General features: G+C 40.2%; 1 protein-coding gene and 1 long non-coding RNA gene across 3 annotated transcripts in view; one reads left to right on the top strand and one right to left on the bottom strand.

The window, feature by feature from the left end:
* LOC121029582 (uncharacterized) overlaps positions 1-9,097 on the top strand; it is a 15,424-nt gene extending 6,327 nt beyond the window's left edge. For both annotated transcript variants that reach the window (XR_005789781.1, XR_005789780.1), the window contains 2 exons: positions 5,307-5,448; positions 8,163-9,097. This is a non-coding gene — a long non-coding RNA (uncharacterized LOC121029582). The remainder of the gene's footprint in view (positions 1-5,306; positions 5,449-8,162) is intronic.
* A 3,058-nt stretch (positions 9,098-12,155) lies between these two features.
* TMEM14A (transmembrane protein 14A) overlaps positions 12,156-20,057 on the bottom strand; it is a 13,496-nt gene continuing 5,594 nt past the window's right edge. Inside the window, exons 3-5 of the mRNA XM_040473762.1 lie at positions 16,868-16,969; positions 14,334-14,421; positions 12,156-12,377 (exon numbers count right to left, since the gene is read on the bottom strand). Of these exons, the coding sequence (XP_040329696.1) occupies positions 12,338-12,377; positions 14,334-14,421; positions 16,868-16,969 (230 nt within the window). The 3' untranslated portion in view covers positions 12,156-12,337. The remainder of the gene's footprint in view (positions 12,378-14,333; positions 14,422-16,867; positions 16,970-20,057) is intronic.

The raw sequence follows: 20,057 nt of genomic DNA, 5'->3' as shown, positions 1-20,057 counted from the left end.
CACACACACACACACACACACACACACACACACACACACACACACACATTCTTTCTTTTTTTAGAGAGAGAGATAGAGAGACAGAGAGCGAGCATGCATCAGGGGGAGAGGAGCAGAGAGAGGGAGAGAATCATAAGCAGGCTCCATGCTCGGCACAGAGCCCAAGCCAGGGCTTGATCTCACAACCCTGAGATCATGACCTGAGCTGAGATCAAGAGTCAGATGCTTAACCGACTGAGCCACCCAGGCGCCCCACACAAAGAGCAGAGAAAATTAGGTAGACAGTATCTGATGTATCTCTATGTCAAGAAGGCAGCACTTGGATCTTGCAACAAGCATATGAGAGTTCAAAGTGGGAGGAGCCCTGCCTCCAAGTTCCTAAACTGTTACAATTTCAGCCCCATCCCCTTGTTTCCTCAGCCATAGGGATGATACTTACTTTCTGCAGTAGCCACTTTCATGACACTGCATTGCCCCTTTGTTGCCTCTCAGTTCTCCAGGACCTAGTTAACTTCTTTGGAACTAGGTATGGTTAAAGTAACTAAAGTAACTGGTATGGTTCTGTCTCCCAGCTGGACCCCAACTGATGTAATTAGGGAGCAGAGAATGTCCTTACAGTGAAACCTGGTGGCGGCAGCAGAAAAGCCAGGATGCTCTCGCCATGGATCCAGTCCAGAGAACTAGCTCAACTTACGGTGTTAAGTGAGAAAATGCCAGCTTTGCTGTTTCCCTTCTGAGGAAGGGTCAGACAGATGGACAGAGAGGGAGGGAAGAATAGGGACAGAGAATGGGGTTTAAATCAAACCATTGTTCTCTCAAGTTGTTGTTGTTAAATGCAAAGATTCCCTGAAGGACTGAAACATTCAGCCCAAAACAAAGAGCTATCACCCAGATGGGAGGTCACCGGGATTCCGGGATTCCGACTGGGAGAAGGGAGGGAAAGGATGGAAGGTTCACACAGAAAGTGGTGTGCAATAATGTGTGAAAAGTGCATGGAGGCACATTTCAAGGCGTGCTTTGAATTCCAGGTTGAGATTAGATGTTACTGTCTTATAAGCAAAGAGGAGTAATGGAAAGGTTTAAACAGAGTGTTATGACTCCAGGAAAACAATCAGGCAGTGCATGTGGGGTAGGTGAGAAGGGTCCATCTGATCAACGTTACTCATTGTCAGGCAAATGCAAATCAAAACCACAATGTGATATCACCTCATACCCGTCAGAATGAAACAAAAGGTGTTTTTTAGTCAAACAACACAAGAAATAACACAAGAAACCAAAAGTGTTTTTAATTCAAAAAATTAAAAGTAGAATGGCCCTGTGATCTGGTAATTGCCCTACTGGGTATTTACCCAAGGAATACAAAAACACTAATTTGAAGAAATACATGCACTCCTATGTTTATTGCAGCATTATTTACAGTAGCCAAGATATGGGAACAGCCCAAGTGTCCACTGACAGACGAATGGATAAAGAAGAGGTGGTGTATATATATATCTATATTTAAATCTATAGATATGCAATGGAATATTACTCAGCCATAAAAAAAGAACAGAATCTTGTCATTTACAACAACATAGATGGATCTAGAGAGTATAATGCTAAGCAAAATAAGCCAGCCAGAGAAAGACAAATACCATATGGTTTCACTCATATATAGAATACAAGAAACAAAACAAATGAACAAAGAGAAAAAGAGACAAACCACAAAACAGGCTCTTAACTGTAGAGAAAAAACTGGGAGGTGGGGGAGGGGAGAATAGGGGAAATAGGTGATGGAGATTAAAGAGTACACTTACCACGAGGACCATTGGGTGATGTATGGAATTGCTGAGTCACTATATTGTACACCTGAGACAAATAGAACACTGTATGTTAGTTATGCTGGAATTAAAATAAAAGACCTTAATTAAAAAAATGGAGGGCCCATCTGAGGGCTGAGTTACCACCTAGGACCTTACTATGATGGTTCAGAGGGAAAGAGAGTCTACTTCGTGGGGTGGCTATAGGAGTGGAGAGTAAGTGATGAGAAAGGGGCATTCCTGGCCAGAAAGAAAGTTTCTGTGTCTGTACTTTGCTGTATCTCCCAGATTACACAACCTCAAGTCTTGTACTGTACACATTTTTGTGTGAATAAATGCATAAATATTTCTTTTATATCAGTCTCTAAAATATTTTAGTAGTATTTGATTACTTACTCTCATTTTGTAGCAGCTTCAGAGTTTAAAGAATATTTAGTTACTACCATCAGGGACAGTAAATAATGCAACTTTCCTTTGTATGTTTTAAGGTGGAACTCTGATGTATGAACAATAGGGACAGAGAGTGGGGTCTAAATCAAACCATTGCTCTCTCAAGTTGTTGTTGTTAAATGCAAAGATTCCCTGGTCAAAATTCCATGGTCGAAATTGATGGAATGAATCTGGTAGAGACCAGAGCTATCCTAAGATTCCTAGCTGCAAAATATGACTTGTATGGAAGGAACATACAGGAACAAGCCTGGTAACAACAATCACTTCTTACTTAAAACAAAATAAAAAAAAAGAATATCTAACCTTTAGGCATGTTAGCAATCGTAATAGATGCTAGATTAATCATAATAGACGATAGATTAACTGAAAATTCTTTTCTTATTTTTTAACTTCATATTATGGGAAAACTAACACACATCAAAGGAAAGAGAATGGTAAAATAAACCCTATTTACACAATGGTTACTTTCAACAATGATCAATTCATGGCCAATTACACAGTTTATTTCATTTTCTGATTCTTTGTCTAGTACAAAAGCAAGGACAAGAACCAGTGAGGGAAATGGGACTCTTTCTCATGAAATCTGTTGTTTGCCTCCACTAGGTGGGAGTAAAGCACAGGGTAAAACACAAGAACGAACAGATTTGGGGCATGAATATGAAATTGATTCCAGAAGTATCTTTTGGAAACCACCTCGCTAGTCTCTGGCACACCAGATAGCTTCCCAGTCTCCCAGACAGTCTAAATTCTCACGTACACACACCAGTCCTTTTGCAATGGGCAACCTGGTCTACAAACCAGCACAACAGTCTTGTCTTAATCTGGATTTTATTTTGTTTTATTTTATTTTATTTTGTTTTGTTTTGTTTTGTTTTATTATTTTTTTATCTGGATTTTAAAATAGCAACCCCAAATTGTAAATTATTGCACAGAATTAGAAAACCATTAGTTGGTAAACAACAAACAGTCCATTTTTACCAAATGTGGTGTGTTTTAAATAAATTTCTCGTCGTTTTATTCACAGAATGCATTTATTTTCAGAAGCTTAGCTTTAAACTTTTTAGTGCAGTAAGATTTTTGAAATGCATCTTGTATTTTTAAATCTTAAAATAAGTTTTCTCTTGCTTTCTAGCAGATTCTAACTGCCAAATTTCTGCTGATTACATCCCTGCCGTGTAGTTTAACACATTCTTCTGTCTCAGTATTTCCTGGCAATTAGTTGTTAGATATTGAGGTTTTATCAGACTCAAATACTAGTGGTTTTTGCAAGGCTATTTCATAGGTATTGGTGCATTCCCTAATCAGGAAGCAAAAAAAAAAAAAAAGTCTGCTCCTCTACTCTTTATGATCTTAACAGCCACTGGCATTCAATGCTATCATTCCTTCTGCATTTATTATCTAGAATACTCCTATAAAGAAAAACTCTCCTTTACTATCTGGTTACCTGGAGTACAGTTTCTCAAAGGAAATGCTAGACCTCTGTTTACCAATTTTCCAAATGAGTTGGCTCACCTGATTCCTACAATTAATTATTTGTTATTGTTCTAGTATCACTGTGATCTCATCGATTTAAGTACCTTTGATGTGTTTCAATTCATGTTAGTTGTTATTCTTATTTAGGCTTGAATTGTCCTACCTTTGGCCAGTGGGAGCCAAGTGGCTCCTGGAAGTGTTTGACCTTGCTCTAGTGGTCTCTGATAACTCCCTTATTACCTGGTATAATATGATGATCCAAATTAATCCTGTACATCTCTTGTTCCAGACCTGGACTCAGCCATTCCTTGAAGGAGCTGTGGTTTTTAAGTATATCCTTCTCACTAATGTTTAAAATGGAAAATGAACTAATAATTTTTAGGTGCCTTCACTGGTATATCATTATAATGAAACCTTGTATGTGTTACATATTTTATATTTTAAAACTCTTTCAACTACGTAATCCCCAAATAACCCTAATGCTCAGAATGCTACTCTTCTGGCTCTCTACTGCTGCAGACACTTTCTCTCAGTTCTGTGAGTTGACAGGGATCCGCTGGATGGCACTAAGAGTCTCTCATGCAGGTCCTCACTCATATGTCAGGCACCTGGGTTGGGAAAGTTGGAACAAAGGGCCTGGCAGGGTCTCTCTCTCCCTCCACATGACTTCTCCCTGAGACCAGCTTGAGCTTCATCTTCCATGAGGTGGCTGACTTCCCTTAGAGCAAGTATGGAAAAGGATCGGGTAGAAGCTGTAAGGCTTCTTATGACCTAGTCTTAGAAGTCTCAGAACATTACTTCCCCACATTGTGCTGGGCAGGCAAGTCCCTAGGACCCATTCAGATTCAAGGGGAAAAAGAGACTTCGTCTCAGTGGCAGGAGTGGCAAAGAATTTGAGACCATTTCAAGAGACTCGTTGCTATTCTAGGTTAAAGCTAAAAGAACTGTGGCTCCAAAAGATTAAGAGACTCACTGTAGAGCAGGACAGAGGTTTTCCAATGCCCAGACCAGTAGTAGTCTTTTCACTATGCCATGGTGCCTCGCCTAATGTAGTACCTATTTTTCTGTTCATTCTGGCATAGAGATGTGAGTGGCAAGGGGGAACCTGTCGAGTAAGTTCTGTGCCTTCCTAAATTGTTCCGCTAAGTTTGAGAACCTTCAGTCCAGATGGAGATGTTGTTGGCAGCATGGAGGTCCCTAGTTACCTCCCCCCACCTTGTATAGACATGGGTAATTTCATTGTTATAACATTTAAGCAGCCAAATACGATCTTTGCCTAATTTATTACTTTAGGACTATTTTAATACATTGTGTTTTAATTAGCATTCATGTCACAGGGTTGAAATTCACACCCACATAATTGCTCACATACTTTAGTCCTAGAATTTTCCTTATTTCTCACATTGATTTTAATATCTCAAAGAAATAACATGCAGGTAGAAATACTTGCTTTTAACTCATGAGACATTGAGATACCTGTTAACTAGGCAGGTTAAACTGAGGCATTAGTTAACATGTTTCTTTGGCTCATGAAATGATGGTTCCTTTACCTGGAACTCTTTTGATTTATCATCCCTTCTCTAGGATTGACATGTATGTAGAGGCCTTGAAGGATCTGAGTGACATGATTATGTTTTTTCCACTCTCTCTGCCTGGAGAGAAGGCGATGAATCTTGAATACATCCTTGAAAGAGCCACTACAAGATTCTTCCCTGTCTATGAGAAGGTAAGTGACAAACGTCTGCCCTGCTCTATGACATGGATCAAGGAGGAGAAAAAACAACTAAACTGAAAATAAAGAATGTTATTGGTGGATAAAGGTCCCAAAAACACTTTGTGAAAGCAAAATTCTTCCCCCAATTACAGTTATAAGACAAACCTGCCCTTCTTCCTCTCACCCTGGTCTTCTGCATTATATATTTTTAAAGATTTTATGCATAATTCCAGCAATATCTGTAGTTCTAGTGCTGACAGAATTTCAGTTACTTGATTTGATTATGGAATAAAACAGAGTCTTATAAAGAGGATTCCCAAGGGAAAATTCCACACTAATTAGAGAGGAGGTGGAAAGGATGGATATTACTTCTAAAATACACTGGATAGTACAGGGCCCAGGACAGTTTATAAGGCTTATCAGAATTCTACACAATATTTTAAAATTAAGTTAAGAAACAAATTGTTATAAAAATAACACTGTTTTTCATCTGTCCCCACATTTTTAACAGCTGAAAATAATGTCTGAAAAGCTTGAGCTTTAAGCAAATACTTAGTGCCAGTCCTAACACAAGGGTTGGTTGACTTCTTTAGTATCAGTGCTCTTAACCTACAGCTGCATTCATTATAATATCAGTCAACATAGGCAAGCATCATGAAAAATGTTAGGGGTTTGGTAAAAATGAGACAGATCAGTTTTCCAAACCTAACAGCAATGTTGGTTTAATCCATCGTTTCTGGGTTGAGTACCAATGGTTGTAATTGAAGGATTTAGTACATACATTGAAATATATTTATATCAACAATTTTTCAGCTTAATCATATAATGTAGATTATTTGATATTTATGTATTATGTATAGATGATTGATACTCTAACTTCCTAGGTTATACTTTTTCATGTATTACATTAGGTGAGTTATCAGTCCCCTTGGTCCAAGATGGAAGATGAATCAAACTGAATAGTCTATACCTCAGACTTTCTCAGTATCATTTGTTCAAAATCATTTAAAAGATAGTCTACGGGGCACCTGGATGGCTCAGTCAGTTAAGTGTCCAACTTCGGCTCAGGTCATGATCTCACGGTTTGTGAGTTCGAGTCCTGCATTGGGCCCTGTGCTGACAGCTTGGAGCCTGGAGCCTGCTTCAGATTCTGTGTCTCCTTCTCTCTCTGCCCCTCCCCAGCTCACACTCTGTCTCTCTCTCAAAAATAAATAAATGTTAAAAAAATTTTTTTAAATAATCTATTCTGGTGTAATTAGCATATAATTTAAGAGATTTTTATCCTACAGTTTTACCAATAGTGGCAATGGAATCGATGTTTAACACCGCTATTCCCAGGACTTAAGTGTTTGTTGTGGGATACTATGAAAAACAGAGACTTCTCTGGTGGTTAAAAATAGTATCAACAACATCATCACCACCAAAACAATGCTAATCCTATGATGGCTCATTTTTGTTTTGTGCTTACTTTGTGCCAATCACTGTTCAGTGCATTTTGCATGCATGATTCCATGTAATCTTCATAACTCCATCAAAGATGTGCCATTGTTATCCTCATTTTGCAGATGAGGCAACCAGAGCTTAAAGAAGCAAAGTAACTTGCCCAGTGTCATACAACTAATAACACTGAAGCCTACGGTCGGGTCTCTCCAACTCCTGATCCCATGTCCAAGCAACACAAAATCACAGAGGTTTAAGGCTAGAAAATACTTTAGTGACCTTTCTACTCCAACCTTTTTTTATTTTTTTATTTATTTTTATTTTTTTATTTTTGGGACAGAGAGAGACAGAGCATGAACGGGGGAGGGGCAGAGAGAGAGGGAGACACAGAATCGGAAACAGGCTCCAGGCTCCGAGCCATCAGCCCAGAGCCTGACATGGGGCTCGAACTCACGGACTGCGAGATCGTGACCTGGCTGAAGTCGGACGCTTAACCGACTGCGCCACCCAGGCGCCCTCTACTCCAACCTTTTATATTCAGTTGATTTTAACGCAAAGTGACCCATAAGTCAGAGCCTTATTAGAAGAAAATTTTCAGGGTGCTTGGGTGACTCAGTCGGTTGAGCATCTACTCTTGATTTCAGCTCAGGTCATGATCCAAGGGTCATGGGATCAAGCCCCACCTCTTGGGGAGCCTTACTGGGGAGCCACTAAGCATGGAGCCTGTTTGAGATTCTCTCTCTCTTTCCCTCTGTCCCTCTCCCTCTCTCGCACACACACACTCTCTCTAAAATAACATAAAAATTTTAAGAAAGAAAAGAAAATTTGTTTATAGAAATGAGGCATGTGTCCCTTTGAGAATCGTGTTCTCCCACAAAGAGCAGCAAATCTAAGGAGCCTGTCCTGAGATGGTGTGAGGAGAGAATTATGATTGCAGACCCAGGAGAGCCACCAATCCAGGCTGTGAGGGGTAAAATTGTTCTATAAAGGTTCATAGAGAAGGTATAGGGGATATAATGGAAAGAAGACAAAGGTATATGTGAGATTAGGCTGTTTCTGGTGTTCAGAATACTCAGGAGGATTTGGGCTAGTCCACCTCTTTTAGATGAACAAACCGAAGCCCTCAGAGATGGGATTTACTTGTGCTCACACAGCTAGCCAGTGGCCAAGATTAGGGAACTAGGTCTCTAAACTTTTAGAAGACTTTCTGCCAATCACACTTACTTTAAATTATCTTTCTAGGTATAATCCCTAAATCCTCTTAATTCTTTTCAACTATGATGCAGGCACTAAGAGACCACGGGCAAGATTTTCTTGTGGGCAACCAGCTGAGCTGGGCTGATATACAGCTCCTTGAAGTCATCTTAATGGCTGAAGAGTGCAAACCCAGTGTCCTCACAGGATTCCCTCTGCTACAGGCAATGCTCTCCAAATAACTCCCAAGAACTGCAGGAAGAATGAATTTTTATCATTTGCTTATTCTTTCATTCAGTCATTCTCATTCTTATTCTCATTCTTATTAGCATTTAAGAACCTACTAACTTCTTTGTGCCAAGCTACAAAGATACCCTCAAAGAACACATCTAGTGGGTGAGACAAGCACATAGACAGATAACCTCAATATAAGGTAGTAAATTTAAAAACAAAGTAAGATACAGGAAAGTAGAGGAAGGTCATGTGGGCCAGCATGGGGATCTGGGGCAGACTTCTGGCAGGACTCAAGTCTCAAAGGTTTTGCCTAGAATGTAGCAGAACCTCAATAAAATGGCTTTCTTTCTCTAGATAAGGTGGCGGGAAAACATTTAAGATATTCTCGTCCTAACACGGCAATTGTTTAACAATAACCAGAGCCACTGACTATACTCTTGTGTGCTAAGCATTGTACCAAGCACTGAAAGCACATTACTTCATTGATTTTATTTCATCCTCAAATGGGTAGGAAACGACTCCAAGAGGTCAAAGAACTTTCTTTCAAGTCACGCTGTCAGTAGGTGACAGGACTGGTGCACAAACCCTCAGTCTGACTGATTCCATGGCCTGTGTTCTAAGACACTTTGCTATGTTGGTGGATTCCTTTCTAGCCTTTTAAATATATGCGTATTGAAAATAGTTGTATTCCAAGTTATGGTGATTCTGCAGTCTCCATTTCCCACTTCACATTACATTATACGCATATTTTGGTACTTTTATTTAGTTTGCCTCATTTTTATACAATATGGTATTATATTTTTGAACATTTTCATGATTATATAATATTCCATTTACTGTGCTCAGAATAACTTGCTATTTGTTATTTATTTTTGAGAAAGAGAGGGAGAGAATAAGCAGGGGTGGGGTGGGCAGAGAAAGAGAGGGAGAGAGAGAATCCCAAGCTGGCTCCTCAGTGTCAGTGCAGGGCTCGGTGACGCAGGGCTCCGTCTCACAAGATCATGACCTAAGCCAAAACCAGGAGTTGGACACTTAACCAACTGAGCCACTCAGGTGCCCCAGAACAACCTAATTTAAATAGTGAAAATCATAACAACTTAAATATTCAATACCTGAGGAATGTCTACATAAATGAAGATACATCTATTGGGTAGAATTTTATGCACTTACCTAAAGGCATATTTTCTTTTTTTTTTTTAATTTTTTTTTCAACGTTTTTATTTATTTTTGGGACAGAGAGAGACAGAGCATGAACGGGGGAGGGGCAGAGAGAGAGGGAGACACAGAATCGGAAACAGGGTCCAGGCTCTGAGCCATCCGCCCAGAGCCCGACGCGGGGCTCGAACTCACGGACCACGAGATCGTGACCTGGCTGAAGTCGGACGCTTAACCAACTGCACCACCCAGGCGCCCCAAAAGGCATATTTTCAAAGATGACATAACAACATGGAAAAATGCTTATGACAGAAAATCCTTATGACTTAAGGACTTCTATTTATTAGTTAGACATCAGGATACTCTGGAGTATTTGCTTTTATGAACAATGCTGCAACAGCATCTTCATGGTTATAAATTTTTCCATATTTAAGATGATATCATTAGGATGCAATCTGAAAAATGGGGTCGGTTGGTTACAGCCTATGAACATTTTTGTGGTTCTTGAGAAATATCGCCAACTTGCTTTGTACAAGGCATCACAATGTATGAAAATTCCATTTTATCCTCTATCTCCACCAGCCATGAGGAATATAATTTTTAAACACTTTCTCTCGGATGCAAAAATGTGCAATGTTTGTATTTTGTCTATTTTGCCCTATTCTCTTTTCATGGATAGTATACTTCTGCATTTTAGTTCAAGGCCAGAATCAGCTGCATTCCCACAATTCACAAATTTCTCCAGCCTGGAAGCCAAAGGAAGCCTCCACTAGATGAAGGCTCCATTGAGACCATGAAGAACATATTCAAATTTGAACGTGGCATGTTTCTTAAAAACACGGGTACTATAGTAGCTGAGTATTAACAAACGAAGAGGTCTAAAGGCCTCGGCACATCTCACTTCACATTTGTAGCAGTACCCACAAAGGTATCATAAGGTCACTTTGATAAAGATAAGCAAAAGGAAATAAACTACCTAATACTGGCCTGTAAATCAGACAACACTTTTTCTGTTTTTTATAAAACAGTAAAACACCAATCCATCAGAATCATCCAAATAAAGATTCTTCTGCATTCTACTTATTGCAAAAGAGTACAATCCTGAGTAAGCCAATGTGTATTGAAGACTTCTTTAAAAAAGGAAAAGCCCCACATATATACCAGCCATCACGCATTTCCACATCCTTTTGGGAAAAGTCCAGGACAGAGCATAGCTTCAAACTAGTTTCTTAACATTCAACCACTAGAGTCTTTTACAGATAGAGCATATACTTTTATCATCAATTTCACACTTAGTTTCTACTTTAGTATCATAATCATACTTTGAGTGTAAACTGTTGTCAGTCCAAATCTGAAGGGTCTTCTCAGTCATCTCTATAGTCATCAAATACACACAGAGCACCCCAGTGATAACCACTTTTTCCAAACTTCTTTTGGTAACAACCTCTTTGTACCATTAGAATAAGTGGGATTTTTTTTTTTTAAGTAGAATATTTTTATTTGGTTAAACTCATAGGCCCCTTCCTGTCTTCCTCCCTCCTTCCCTCCCTTTCCTGAATTACTTATCACTGGAAGTCTAATAACTTCCTCGAAAGTCAGTGGGGAAAGGTAACTGAACACAAGCATATCAACTCTGCTCTTCTCAGCTGGGGCTCCACTCACCATCTCATGTAAAGAGTGGGATTGAAATCTGACACCCCTGAGTAAAGACAACAGGATCAAAACTGCGGGCTTTGAGAGCTTTAAGGGACCCGGTCAACCATTTAGTCCAAATTCCTCCTTAAGGATGAGAAACTGAGACCCAGAGAGAGGAAAGACCTTCCAAAGAACATGCAACCAGTCAGTGGGAGAACTGGGCTGGAACTCAGGTCTCTTGATGTTCAGTCTGGGGCCTAAAAGTAAGTGCCCTGGACATGAAGTCATAACTATTTCTAAAAATGAAGTAGTAACTCGGGGACAAAATCATTTTTGTTTCAGAAGTATTACTGTTTCAGTGAGAGAGAGTATCTGCTCCTGAGGAAGAGTTCTGGCTTAAAAACAAACAAACAAAAACCTCCTTTCCAATCACTTGCATTAATAATTGAGCATTTAAATGTTAAAAATCACTTGAGTATATATGGAGAGGACATTAAAATGAGAAAACCAGCTTTAAAACAGAAAGCATTTTATTTAAATACCGAATACATTCCGTCAGTACGCAGTGTGCTGAGAAAAAAACAACACTGGCAGCAGTACAATTAAAATGGAAGAAATATAGTTTCTAATACAACGCAAATGACAAACAGATACATGAGCATTTTGTAAAGTTCACCTTGGGCACTCCATTATCTGATAACTGGCAGTTTAATTTCAACTTCAGACCCAACTGTTTGGAATTATCAAAAAATAAAACACCCCACACATATGAAAACTGGACGCAGCGAATGAAAGAGAATGTAACGATTTATTAAATATTTTTAATGAAACCATTATCAGAGAAGTAGAAAAACAGTCGAGGTTTTGTTTAAAAAAAATTACTCAAACTAGTGTTCATATTGGAGTGTTTCTGTTGTTTTTAATGTAGAATAAGACACATAACATTCCATGCTGATGTTCATCTTTTTTTTAAGTTTACTTATTTATTTTGAGAGAGAGAGAGAACAAGTGGGGAAGGGGCAGAAAAAGAGAGAGAATCCCAAGCAGGCTCCACACCACCAGTTGCAAAACTTGATGTAGTGCTCGAACTCACGAACTGAGAGATCACAACCTGAGCTGCAGTTGGACGCTTACCCGACTGAGCCACCCAGGCATCCCTGAAGCTTATCTTTTAAATACAAAGTATGTGCTCTGCCTGTTACAGCAGAATCGCATGAATTTAGTTTTCAGTTCCTCCATATTTTCAGAGCAGCAGTAAGACAAGTCTCAGAATCATCATGAGGCTGGATTAAAATAAAAGAAAGGCAAAGAGCAGGTCACGCTTACGTGGCATAAGACAGGTTAGTATGTTCACCAAACCCGTACTATTACTAAACTTTGGCTTCCAGGGTTCTCTCTTGCTTCTCCTTGGAGCAGGGGCGATCTCGTTATCCCTGTACTGGAACTTCCCAGACCCAGCTGGATTAGCTACTTAAAAATGTTGATTGACTGCATGAGCAAACTCAGAACTCATTGTTCTGAAAATCTGGGATGAACCTTTATAAGAGAAAGGTTTAGAAAGAAACGCCTTTCATAAACTAGTAAAGGCAAGTGGTTTGAAAAAATAACCAAGGAGGAATTCTGGGGTGTTATTATAATCTCAGCTACTTTCCATTGACTGGGGTCTTGTCTTCTTGACCCAAAAACCGTGCTTCTGATTCTTTCTATCACTAAATATAATTTTTAGAACATAGCCATCACTGGAAGGCAGTCCTTGTAATCACATTCCTCCCTGACACCCACCCCCAACCAAGCCATAAACATTATACATAGCCACACCAGAAATTTCTATAGTAAAGTAGAAAGGAGAAAATTAGTCATTGCATTACCACCTAGTGATAAACACTATTAACAGTGTGAAGTATTTCCTTCCTATCTTGGTTTTTTATACAAACTTTTGAGATCACACTATATTTGGTTGTTTATTTTGTTTTTATCTCCTATTGTATCATTCTAATTTTCTAATAGAAAATAGATTTTCTAATGCCACTAAACAGTTTTTGAAAACAGTGCACGTAATGCCTGCTCAGTATTTCATTACATAGACAAAACATGTATTGAAACATTTCCTTATTGGTGAAGATTTTTAAAAATGTTTATTTATTTTGAAAGAGACAGAGAGGGAGAGGGAGGGAGGGACAGAAAGAGGGAGAGAGAGAATCCCAAGCAGGCTCCATCCATGTTGCCAGCACAGAGCCTGACATGGGGGGAACCATGAGATCATGACCTGAGCCTAAATCAAGAGCTAGATGCTTAATCAACTGAGCCACCCAGACACTCCTCAAGTTGTTTCTAATTTTTCAATTCATCATGTGTTCCATTAGAAATAAAGTTGCAGGGGCACTTGGGTAGCTCAGTCAGTTGAGCGTCCAACTTCAGCTCAGGTCATAATCTCGCAGTTGGTGAGTTTGAGCCCCACAACAGGCTTGCTACTTGTCAGCCTGTCAGTGTAGAGCCTGTTTCAGATCCTCTGTCCCCATCTCTCTGACCCTCCCCCACTTGCGCTCTCCCAAAAATAAATATTTTTTTAAAAAAGAAAAAAATAAAGAAATGAAGTTGCAATAAACTTCAGTCTTTGTATACATTTCATTATTTCTTTGGAAATTCCAAAGTAAAAAAGTAAAAATGTGTAACAAAGGAAATGCACATGTTGAAGGCTTTCAACATAATAAAGACAGCTTCCAGGAAGAACTAAAAATGTTACCTGTAAATTTTTACTTGGTAATATGCTTAATCTCATGGATAGAATTACTAGGATCAAAATAAGAGAAACCAGAGGTTCCCTGTTATCTTTTTTAAAAATATTAACTTTCTTCCCTTAAAAACTCAAAATAAGTGTAGCAGACTATCACTATAACACTCTAAGAGAGACTGAGTATCAGATTGAAATGAATACATTTACTGTTTCAGATGAGTAAATCTTGAGGAAAAATGAGGCTGAATTTAGTTCTTTATTCTGAAAAAGGTAGGCGAGTATATGTGCTCAGATACTATAGCAACCCTACGTGTACTCCACAAAAATGTTCATCGGTACATCAATACCAAAGACTGACTGAGTACATGATATTTTAAGGTTTTACAGTCATGCTTACTGTCATAAAAATTACTTTGACCTTTCAAATTAAAACTGACTCCTGCCAAAAAGTCAGCACTTCAAAATTATGGCAGAAGAAAGTACAGATCAAAATAGTTTTTCTTACCTTAAACCTGCAACCAGACCAGCTGGCATGATTTTCTTGGATCTCTTATACCTCACGCCCATTATGGTGGCCAGGAAGAAAGCTGTAACTACAAACCAAACCAATGCACGAACTGCAGTTTCAAACACATTCTCAATGCTTGCTTATGGAAAAAAAATGCATATCATTTCAGCTTTTTAATAGGACTACTATGTGTAAGTACTGAGTTGCTATCTTCTTAAAAAGATAAAGTGCTCTATTAAAAGACTTTATGAATTAGCTTATTGAAAAGGTTGTTGAGTAAATAAGCATGTTAAAATCTATTCCTGAAATATCTTCAAAATAAAAAGTCTTGGTCTAACTTAAATGTCTAGGAAGGCTAGGACTGTGTCTTACTCAACTTTCCTCAGGAACACTCGGCGGTATGTCTGGATCCACAAGGGGAAATAGAATAAATGCTTAGTTAACTGAAAGTAAAGAAAATAATTGGTATCTTTTTTTAAAAGTAAGACTTAATGAATAAAAAAAAATACTAGGAAAAAAGGCTGACTTTTTAATGTGCAGCATTCAATTTTGGGAAATTGATGCCTGGAGACTAAATAACAATCATCTAGGTAATAATATTAAATTTAGAAGCATCATACCAGCCTTTTAGGAGCTGAACCAATATGGAGAGAGAAGCCGTTTTATTAGGGCACTGATGTCACAATTTAAGAACAGCTTTCAGGGAGCCTGAGTGGCTCAGTCGGTTAAGCATCTGACTTCAGCTCAGGTCATGATATCACAGCTTATGAGTTTGAGCCCTGTGTTGGGCTCTGTGCTGACAGCTCAGAGCCTGGAGCCTGCTTCAGAGTCTTTGTCTCTCTCTCTCTCTCTCTGCCCCTCCCCTGCTCATGCTCTGTCTCTCTCTTCTTCAAAAATAAATGAACATTAAAAAAAATTTATAAAAAAATATAAAAAAGAACAGCTTTCAAGGAACAATTACTTGCTGATATAAAAAAATGATGATAAACATATGTGAAGTACTTAAACACACAAGGATAAAAAGCCTAGTATATCCACATCTTGCTGATATGTTTCTTCCTTTGATACAATTTCATTATTAAAAACTATCCCTAGGGTGCCTGGGCGGCTCAGTCAGTTAAGCAACTGACTTCGGCTCAGGTCATGATTTCTCGGTTCGTGAGTTCGAGCCTCGCATTGGGCTCTGTGCTGACAGCCCAGAGCCTGGAGCCTGCTTCAGATTGTGTCTCCCTTTTTCTCTGCCCCTCCCCTGCTCATTCTCTGTCTCTCTCTGTCTCTCAAAAATAAACATTAAAAAAAAATTTTTTTTAACTATCCCTACCTCCTGTTTCAAACAAAGGAAAAAGTAACACACTAAGTCTCTTTCTCTCCCTCAAATACCAAACTAATACAGTTTGTCTTCATTTGTATTTTCTTCCATAACCCACCAGGGCACTTTGAATAATGATCCAATTAAATAGAGACAATTTCCAAACCTCCACTGTATTTCAAGCTGGACTACAGAAATCCAAGCATCCCGGGCCTTTTCTTTTTTTTTTTTTATACATTTATTTTTTTTATTTTTTTTTATTTTTGGGACAGAGAGAGACAGAACATGAACTGGGGAGGGGCAGAGAGAGAGGGAGACACAGAATCGGAAACAGGCTCCAGGCTCCGAGCCATCAGCCCAGAGCCTGACGCGGGGCTCGAACTCATGGACCTGACGCGGGGCTCGAACTCATGGACCGCGAGATCGTGACCTGGCTGAAGTCGGACGCTTAACCGACTGCGCCACCCAGGCGCCCCCATCCCGGGCCTTTAAATACACATGGGTTTCCATTTTCACTGTGGACATTCCCCTATTAAACCCAACAGGGGAAGAAGCTAAAAAAGAGTCAGCCTTGGTTTTTTAGATTAAGTCTTACGGAAAAAAAAACAGGATCTAAAAGCTGCTTGTGAATTAAATAATGTGAGGCTGTCCCTTTTTAGGTATTTTAATAGCAACATGAGAACTATGCTAATATGCACTTAGGGAAGTTAACAGAAAATCTAGCCATAATTCCTTTAATTTTATAATTTTATTTTTCTAGTAATAAGTTTCACAGAAATATGTTCTGTGTTTGAAAGCTTGGTAGCAATATCCTCATTTTTGATTGGGTCTGTCTAGAAAGGAACGAGAATTGTGTTCAGTCTTGACATATGCATATGCACTTGCCATGTAACTGCGTGTTTTCTTTTTTTTTGTATATATTTTTTTAATGTTTATTTTTTTGAGACAGAGAGAGACAGAGCATGAATGGGGGAGGGTCAGAGAGAGGGAGACACAGAATCTGAAACAGGCTCCAGGCTCTGAGCTGTCAGCACAGAGCCCAACGTGGGGCTCGAACTCACGGACCACAAGATCATGACCTGAGCCGAAGTTGGCCGCTTAACCGACTGAGCCACCCAGGCACCCCTAACTGCATGTTTTCTAGTGTACCTGGTATAGGGTATCAAAAAAAACACTCCCAAGGTTTGACCCTTCAGAAGTGGAAAAAAAATGCCTTACTTACACAGTGACAGTTTTACATCTCGCTTGTCATTTGAAACTCGGTAAGCTCCATAGCCAGCCAAAAATCCAACAAAAAGACCAGCGATCAAAGATGGAACACCACCTGGAAAAAAAATGGGCTCAGAAAGAGAAATCCCAAATGAAAGGAATTCCTTCCATTCCTTCAAGTATGATACATGCACCTTCAAATGTATTTCTACATTTGGCACTGTAACTAGACAAAGCCAAATTAAATATCAGTCTACTCATGAACAGTTTCTAAGATTTGACTGTTCCCTGCTGAACCTGAAATGCAAGGCAGAGGAATCCCGAATACACAGCAATGCCAGGGTTAGACATGGCTGTATGCCAGTGATGCTGTGAACAAGATACACAGTCATTGCGTCATGGAGCTCACTCTATTTAGAATCTCAGATTGGAATCCATTGGGGTAGGGTCAAGGCATCTTTAGTTTAAAAATATCTATAGGAAATTCAGATTGCAGCCAGGGTTAAACCATTGCAGCAATGAGCACATGCATGCAACACACACATACAGAGCAGCATCCTGAATGAGAAGCCATAGGCACTAGGTTCTATTCCTAATTCTTCCATTTGTTGCCTGCAGGACTTTGGCTAAGTCACTTAGTCCTCTGAGTTTTGTCAGCTGCAAAACAGAGTTAATAATATCATCTGTGACAAATATATAATGGCTTAGAATGTTACAGTTGGAGGTATTAAATTCTTCATTGTTCCTCCCTTCCCGCAAATCTATTTTGCAAACACGGCAACATGATCTCTTAAAAGCATACATCTGGACAGGTCACTCCCCTAATTGAAAACCTTCAATGCTTCCCACCGCACTTAGGGAAAAATTCAAGTCTGCTCTATTATTGGAGCCTTGGCCTTCTTTCAGTTCCTTGAATATGTCAAACTCTTTATTCCTCATGGCTTCTAGGCACGCTGTTCCTTGCCTGGACTGCTCTTCCCTGCACTATTCACCTCGCCAACTGCCGCTCACCTCCAGATGTCTTTGTAAGTGTTAGCTCCTCAGAGATGTCTTCTGTGATTCACTATTCTGAATGAGGACCCCCGTCAAAGTTTCCTACTATTCGTCATCATGTATTTGTACACCTGCCTGTATATTTAAGGTCAGTCCCCTGACTTGCTTGTGAGCACTATCTCTTTTTGCTCACTGCTGTTTTCCAGGGCCTGACATAGTGCTGGCTACTTAGCAGCACTAGATAAATACTGACAAAATGCATGCCTGGGAACTCCCTGTTAGGGGTCATGTTTAAGCAGAAGATGTCAGATTAGAAAAGAGTTAAGGGGACTTAAGCATTTTCTGAAACACTTGACTAGGTCACCTTTATTAAGGTGTCTTCTCAACTCGAGATCTATGACTCTTTTCTGTATTTCCTGATGATTTCTGCACTGCTAAGATCCTCCCGACCTTAAGTATGTGGAGGCGGGAGTGATGGCATCTGCACCCAAGTCTTGGTGATGTTAGGCAGCAAACAGTGGGGACAGGAATGCACACTAGCAGCCCACGTGAATGAGAACCAGGAAGGCTCCTGGGAGAATTCGTCCTGCATGAGGAAGGAGCTGGGACCATGGGCTCTACCTCATAACAAAGCCATGGCTAGTGGAAGGGAGAAAGATCCTGCAAAAAAGCTCACTGTCTATGGTGGGGCTACGAAAAAAGAAGTTCCAAGCTCTGCCCTGCATCCCCTTCCTCCCAGTGCTGACCTGGCTGGGGCAGCCTTGGTAGGGGAGTTTTCAAAGGAACTGAAAGGTACACATGGGGGCCTCCCTCCCTCAGAGCAGGACACCAGCTCTCCTGCTCCCCTCCTCCAGAGGGGCTGCTGTGCCCTGACCTTGAACTAGAGTAGGACGGTGTGAAGCCAGGTTCAGTCCTGGTATAGGAGAAGGCCAAGTGAGCCTTCCGGCCATCTTTAGCTTTGGGCACTGGCCACCTGGCTCAGAAAGAGCCTCAAAATCATAGTGTCTCCCTGGCTATGCACTTCTCTGGGGACTTATATGGGAGAGGGGTGAACCCAGAACTCAGTGCTCAGCATCCTGCCACTGTGCTGCCTCTTTCCACTTTCTCTGCCCCCAGCAAGAAAAGAGATCTCAGTCCCTCACTTTGACCCACACTATGTCAGGCAGCTGGTTTAGTATAGGATTCAGATATACTTGTCTTCTTACCAAACACCTTTTGGACATCACATTATTAACCTACCCAACATTGTTCTTTTTTTTTTATTTTTATTTTTTAACGTTTATTCATTTTTGAGAGACATAAAGAGACAGAGCATGAGTGGGGGAGGGGCAGAGAGAGAGGGAGATGCAGAATCTGAAGCAGGCTCCAGGCCCTGAGCTCTCAGCACAGAGCCCAATGCGGGGCTGGAACTCACAAACTGCGAGATCATGACCTGAGGTGAAGTCGGACGCTCAACCGACTGAGCCAACCAGGCACCCCCAACATTATTCTTAATAACTGTCCCTTGGAATGGTCTCCTGACCCAAGTGCACAGGATTCATGTCTCGGGAAGACGTAAGTAAAATCAGAAAGCATCGACTCACTTTATACAAAAGTTCTAAGACATCAAGACCACAAGCAGCTTAGAATATAATACAGAATACAAAACTAGGAAAAGGTATTTTGCTCCACTGGCCCATAGACCCTCCCACTGGCAGGACAGTAACAACAGAAACAACAAGGGTATTAAACCTTTCTTCTGGGCCAGGCACTCTGTGAAATGTGTTACGTGCATTATCTTATTTCATCCTAATGAATTAATATACAAATGAGGGATTCAACCCAAAAGCTAAAACAATTCACACGAGTATCTGAGCTAGTAAGCAGTAGTGTCATGAGAAGAATCTAGGAATGCTTAGTTCTGTGGCCTGTGTGCTCTTAACCTACGTTATACAAGAGTGGGCTTCTTTGTGAACACATGCCCCCAGGAGCTTCCCAGATCACTTATTTGGGGGCTCTTGTAGGAGGCCAGGCAACCATATTGTGCAGCTGAGCAACAAGCACGTGCCCTCAGAGACCTTACAGCAAATGTGATTTCATTTGTTCCCGAAGAGATCTGGGTTAGAATGTAAAGTAATCCTTGTCTCTCTGCCCCTCTCCACCCCTAGCTGCCCCAACAGACAGACACACACACACACACACACACACACACACACACACACACACACACA

The sequence above is a fragment of the Herpailurus yagouaroundi genome, unplaced genomic scaffold (genome assembly GCF_014898765.1).
Source record: "Herpailurus yagouaroundi ecotype Mexico unplaced genomic scaffold, PumYag 139, whole genome shotgun sequence".
Taxonomy (NCBI): domain Eukaryota; kingdom Metazoa; phylum Chordata; class Mammalia; order Carnivora; family Felidae; genus Herpailurus; species Herpailurus yagouaroundi.
This window is presented reverse-complemented; position numbering and strand designations above follow the sequence as displayed.